The 6513-nt window shown below is 59.3% G+C and overlaps 1 protein-coding gene across 1 annotated transcript in view; it reads left to right on the forward strand.

Annotated features, from left to right (window-relative positions):
• Positions 1-1994: 1994 nt before the first annotated feature.
• The window catches only part of C1QL1 (complement C1q like 1), an 8192-nt gene continuing 3673 nt past the window's right edge, over positions 1995-6513 (forward strand). Inside the window, exon 1 of the mRNA XM_032270008.1 lies at positions 1995-2841. Within this exon, the coding sequence (XP_032125899.1) occupies positions 2245-2841 (597 nt within the window). The 5' untranslated portion in view covers positions 1995-2244. The remainder of the gene's footprint in view (positions 2842-6513) is intronic.

Here is a 6513-nt window from a genome sequence, read left to right on the forward strand (position 1 = left end):
AGAAGGGTGTCTGTGCAAATCCTAGGCTGACGACCGCGCGCGCGCGGCCCTCGGGTCACCAGCCCTGTCGCTCTCTGTGGGGCACACCGAGGAGACCGCCGTGGGGAACCGGGAGGCCGGACTGCCTGACAGCCGAGCACTGAAGACTACTCTTCCCGAGCCTAGGGAGGTCTGGCCGCCCTGAGACCCCTACCACTGCGCTTTGGGCAGTAAACGGTACCTAGAGACATCTCGCTGAGGTTGGAAGAGCCTAGAGCCAGGCTACGAGTTTGAATCCCGGCTCTCCCACTTAATAGTTGTGTGACTTTGAGCAAATCTCTTAACGTCCCAGAGCCTCAGTTCTCCATCTGTAAAATTAAAATAATGTTGGACTTTACATCTTTGGATTGATGTGAAGAACAAGGGGGCCTCGCAGAGTAAACCCTTAATAAATGCTACTTACTGAATTTTTTTTAGCTCCCTCCTTGGTGGTGGTGGGGTCACTCTAACCTGGCCTCAGCCATCAGTGCTTGGAGGATCCTCTCTCACAGCCCCCCACTGGATGCCCCCGTGTCCCCCTCTCCTCCCAGCCTGGATGAGGTTAGCGACCTCAATCTTGGGTAGGGAAGGCTAGGGAATCATTTTGCCTATGGTGACGGATCAACAGGGAGAGTGTGAGCTGAGAGGGGCCTCTCAGGAGAGGAGAAGATGGGGTGTCATTCTTTAGCGGGGGGCCAGTCGTCTCGGAATGGCAGAATCCTCCCCGGTGGGCCAGATAAAGGAGGGTGAAGGAGGAGTAGTGGTGCGGCCTGAGCTGGGCCTCAGATAATGTGACAAATATTTTGATGGAAGCAGACACGTTTCGGTTTATGCAACTTAAACACTTCGCTGCACTTGAGGAAGAGGAAAGCCTTCCACAGCCTGACGGGGAGAAGAGTTAGGGGACGGCAGAGGAGGCCGAGGGGTGAGGGAGAAGGAGCTGAGGGGCTGGATGAGATCCACCCCTCCTCCTGGAGGCTGGAAAGGGGGGTCACCTTACAGGGACGTATTTGCATCTGTCAGCACGGAGAAATAACATGGGGTGCCCACCTTTTTAGGATCCCCTTTTTCTCCCTGGTCTAGAGGCAGAGAGATAAGGGAATTCAGCAGAGGGAGATGGAAGAAAAGGGCCCAGGAAAAAGCAGCCTGGCGACAGTTCGGTGAGGAAGGGGCAGAGGCGAGGAGGGGGTTGAAGCTCCTATCACTTCCCGGGGAAGGCGGGACCCAGAACAATCAGAGCCAGAAAGGAGGAGGCGGCTGTCCTCAGGACTCCGGCTCCGCTGGGCCCCTGGACAGGCATTCGTCCGATCCCCGATCACCCAGACGGGTGGTCTGCGAGGCCTGAGTGCCTCCGTATGGTCCCCTCCGTATCCTCTTCCCGTCATAACCCCTTTCTCATCCTACCTTCCAGATCCCCGCTCGGTCCTCCCCTCAATCGCTCTCTTTGTGCCCTGCAGACCCGGGAGCTACACTTTCGCTTCCGCCCCCTGCGAGTCTTGGCCAGTGGCGACCCCCGTCCCTATCAGTTTTCCTAGTGACGGAACCTCGAGGCCTCTCCTCTCCCGATCCCCCTCGGCGCTCTCTAGCTCTCCCCGTGGCCCTCTCTCCCGTTTCTCTTTGGTCCCCACTCTCCCCTTCTCTCGGAACGCCTCTCGGGTCTCTCGGACTTCAGCCCCCACCCCATTTCCAAGTCTCCGTCTCCGCGTCCTCAGTCTCCCCTTTCCTCTCCCAGCTCCCGCGGGTGTCCCCGCGGCCCCGCCCCCTTATGCCCCGCCCACATCGAGGCGCCCGCGGCCCAATTAGGTGCCGGCCCCGCCCGCAGCCCCACCCCTCGTGCGCCGGGAGCCTCGCGGAGCGGCCGGGGCGGGGCCCGGCCGAGGGGGCGGTGGCCCGCGCGCGAGGAGGCGGGAGGAGCCAGGCTGGAGGCCGGAGGCGGGAGGCGGGAGGCGGGAGGCGGCGGCCGCGGCGCTCAGTCCGGCAGCGCAGCAGGAGGGAGGCGCAAGGCCGGAGTCGGCGGCTGGGCTCCGCAGCGCAGCCAGCGCAGCGCGGCGCCCCGGGCCCGGCCCCATGCCCGCAGCCCCGCCGGATCGCCCTTGAGCGCGGGCGCCTAGCCCGCGCCCCCCGCCCGCCGGCACCATTGCCCCGACGGCGCGGCCGGGCGGCCCGGCGCTCCCCAGGCTCCGCGCGGGCCGGAAGACGCTACTAGCGGCCGCCGCGGGCGTGGTGATGCTGCTGGTGCTGGTGGTGCTCATCCCGGTGCTGGTGAGCTCGGGCGGCCCGGACGGCCACTATGAGATGCTGGGCACCTGCCGCATGGTGTGCGACCCCTACCCCGCGCGGGGCCCCGGCGCCGGCGCGCGGCCCGACGGCGGCGACGCCCTGAGCGAGCAGAGCGGCGCGCCCCCGCCTTCCACGCTGGTGCAGGGCCCCCAGGGGAAGCCGGGCCGCACCGGCAAGCCTGGCCCTCCGGGGCCTCCCGGGGACCCAGGTCCTCCTGGCCCTGTGGGGCCGCCGGGGGAGAAGGGTGAGCCAGGCAAGCCGGGCCCTCCGGGGCTGCCGGGAGCGGGGGGCAGCGGCGCCATCAGCACAGCCACCTACACCACGGTGCCGCGCGTGGCCTTCTACGCCGGCCTCAAGAACCCCCACGAGGGTTACGAGGTGCTCAAGTTTGACGACGTGGTCACCAACCTAGGCAACAACTACGACGCGGCCAGCGGCAAGTTTACGTGCAACATTCCCGGCACCTACTTTTTTACCTACCATGTCCTCATGCGCGGCGGCGACGGCACCAGTATGTGGGCGGACCTCTGCAAGAACGGCCAGGTGGGCCAGGCGGGTCATGGGGCTGGCCTGGGGGCAGGGCCATGGGGCAGAGCCCGGGGCAAATGGGTACCTGATCCGAGTTGGCGGGGGCGCCAGGCGGATGCAAGTGGAGACCCCACCCCACAGCGTCCGGCATAGGCGTCACGTGTGGGAATGATTGGAGCCAGCGTACACCTCCGATCCTCAGTTCCTGGGTCCCCGCTCCAAGACAGACGCTGCTGGGCACCTTCTGGAACGTTGCTGGAAATTCAGGAAATAAACGCAACTAGTCAGAGCGCAGGGCTCCCAGGTGCACCGACTTACCCTTGGGGGCTTGCCCCTTGGGAACTAGATTCAGGCCGACACCAACCGGCGATAAGGGGAGGGCAAGGATGGGCTCTGGCGCATGGAATAGGGAGAAGCAGCATCCGCGCCCGCGGGAGCCTAGGCGCGTGGTCTTGCGTGCACGCGAAGGAGGACGGCTGCAGGAAATGTTTAGGGCACAAGGGCAAAGGGAGCCCGGTGCTTAGAGCCTTGGCTGCAGTGCATCCCCTATCCCCTGCCCTCGAGAAGGGACCACTGAGGGGATCTGACATCCTTGGCAAAATCCAGGAGTTGGGGAGCTCTTTCCCTCTGTGGCAGAGCTACCCAGAACAAGAAGGCAGCCTTGGGGGCGCGGGGAAGTTTTTCCCTCTGAGGCCGGGGAAAGAGATGGAAACTCGCCCTCCTCTTGGTCTCCCAGTTCCAGCCCCTCCTGACTCTGGAGTCTGTGGGATCCTCTCCATTCCCTGTCCCCATCCGAGACGCTGGAGCTGGAAAGCAAGGAGTGTGCCAGGGACTCTAGTACAGGGACTCGTACCGGGACTTGCATGTGCACGTAGCTCTCCTTAGAATGGCCAACCCCAGGACTAACCTCCACCCAGCCCTGCCCCAGGGTGACAACTTTAGGCAGCTCTCTTGATACCACCTCCCCTCCCAGTAGTGGCCTGGTGCCTGGAGGTGTGGTCAGGCTGAGCATTCTCTTGGAAGAAGGGGACCCCTGGTCAGAGCTAAAGCTGAGCTAGTGGAAGTTGAGAAGGGATCTCCCACGATTGAGACGCAAGACCTTGTTGGAACCCTTCCCAAGGCAGCACTGCCCTGAGGCTCTGCCAGCCTGTGGGTCTGCAAGTCTTGGGGGCAGGGGCAGGCACAGAAAGTGAGCAGAAAGCCTGCCAGGTGCTTATAAGGCAGCACCTCTTCTCTTTCCTCTGCCTGGCTGCTGCCCCCCCACCCCCCCACAGCTTTCCTCTGGTTTCTGCCTCTCCCCTGCCTCTTCTATTTTTCTGTTTCTTGTCCATCTCTCTCCTGTGTCTGCCTTTTCCATCTTTCCCTGGGTTTCTGGCCTCTCCTCCCTGGGTCTAACCCCACTCCCCTATTCCTTGTGTGTCTCTCTCCCACTTGTGTCTATCAGGCATCCCTGTGTCTCTCCTCTTTGTCCTTGGTTCCTGATCAAATGGGAGGTCCCAGTATCCAGCAAAGGCTTATTCTGCAGACAGCCCCGTGATTCCCCCTATTAATCACCAATAAGGGATGCAGCAATGTCACCTTCATCAATGGAATGTCTTCCTTCCCCAAAGAAGTTTGGGCTGACACAGAGCTGAGGTTTCAGGGGGTTGGGGGCTTGCCTGGATAGGGAGGCAGTCACTGGGCTACAGGTTGGCTCTAGACCCTGCACCACCTCAGGAGGTCCCAGCAGGTCCCCAGAGATGAGGCAAGAGGAGGCCCCAGAGATGCTGTGTGCTTAGAGTGGGGAACTTGCTTCAGTCGCTGGGAGGTAAAGACCATCTCAAAAGCTCCTTTTCCCTCCAGCTGGGGCAGGATGTTCACAGAATCTGATGAAGGGGTGCTCACTGGAGATGGGACCACAGGCTAGTAGGAAAAAAGGAGGTGGCTTTTACTATGGGTTTCAAAGGCTCAGCACTTTAATAATTACTCAGACCAGCTTCCTCTAAAGAAAATCAGGAGAGGCCAGGTGCAGTGGCTCACGTTTGTAATCCCAGCACTTTGGGAGGCCGAAATGGGCAGATCAACTGAGGTCAGGGATTCGAGACCAGCCTGGACAACATGGTGAAACCCCGACTCTACTAAAAATACAAAAATTAGCCAGGCGTGATGGCGCAGCATTCTGTAATCGCAGCTATTCAGGAGGCTGAGGCAAGAGAATCACTTGAACCCAGGAGGTGGAGGTTGCAATGAGCTGAGATCTCACCACTGAACTTCAGCCTGGGCAACAGAGTGAGACTCTGTCTCAAAAAAAAAAAAAAAAAAGAAAGAGGGAAAATAAAACTAGGAGAAATAGTGGGGCCTATAGCCCCCTCTCCCATGTCCTTTATGACTTCTTCCAAATTGCCCAGGAGACTCATTTGATCTCACTAGCCATCCCACTTGTTAGTTTTGAGCCTCTACTAGGAGCCAGGTTTGAGGCTTCATAGTTCAATCCACTTGCCCTTCAAGACCTCATGGCCTATGCAGGGGGAACAGTTGCAACATACGACCACACACCCCAACGAACACTGTTAAAGGTGGGCTGGGAGCCCGACTGATGACTTCGGTTCCCAAATGTGTTGGCTGGGAGGGAGTGCATCAGTAGGGCCTACCCTGCCGCAGACCAACGTGATATGTGGGAGAAGATGGTGAACCTTGGTCCCTAAGGTGAGGAGATACCACTAGGGAGAAAATAAAAGGTCAAGTGTAGGGAAAAGGTGGCTCAGAGGTGGACAAGGACATTTAAATAAGCAGAGAAAAAAAAGCAGGACCAGCCAATGGATGGGAACAAAAGAGAGAAGCTTGTACCTCCCATGACTTCAGAACCAGGGGCCACCCTGAGCACTGCGCTTTTCTTTCCTGCCTTCTTGCCTGCAGAGAGGCTTCCAGAATTTCTTTGGGGAGGCAGAGCTGAATCTGGGCTCTCCCTCTACTCCGGGCAAGTTCAGGATGGAGATCACCATCTTCAAGCCTGGCACTGAGGCTCCCTCAGTCCTTATCTGAGGTCCACTGACCCCTGCCCTTAGGGTAGCCTTTAGTCAACACCCCTGATTGCACCAAGCCCTGGCTGTTAGGATACAAGGAGCCTGGGGAAGGGCTCTGGGTTGGCAGTGGAGCCCTGGGTGTGGTGAGTTGCCTGCAGCTGCCTGCAAGATCCGCAGTTCAGGTGGGTCAGAGAGGACACAAAATTAATAAACTGGGCAGGGTGCTTTGTGAGGAGGTGCCAGGGCTTGTGGTCAGGGTGCTGCTTATCCAAGGGAGGAGGGTGTGAGTATCCCCAGTGTGCAAGGGGTTTGACAACAGAGTCTGACTGCAGCGAGAAGAGTTGGCGTATATAAATTGAAGGCGGCGGTATAAAGACCTAAGGAGGCATGGTGCCTCACGCCTATAATCCCAGCACTTTGGGAGGCCAAGGCAGGCAGATCACTGGAGGTCAGGAGTTCGAGACCAGCCTGTCCAATATGGTGAAACCCTGTCTCTACTAAAAATAGGAAAAAAAAAAAAAAAAAAAAAGGGCCGGGCACGGTGGCTCAAGCCTGTAATCCCAGCACTTTGGGAGGCCGAGGCGGGTGGATCACGAGGTCAAGAGATCGAGACCATCCTGGTCAACATGGTGAAACCCCGTCTCTACTAAAAATACAAAAAATTAGCTGGGCATGGTGGCGTGAG

This window comes from Sapajus apella, unplaced genomic scaffold (assembly GCF_009761245.1).
Source record: "Sapajus apella isolate SASKATOON/1434 unplaced genomic scaffold, GSC_monkey_1.0 scaffold201, whole genome shotgun sequence".
Lineage (NCBI taxonomy): Eukaryota > Metazoa > Chordata > Mammalia > Primates > Cebidae > Sapajus > Sapajus apella.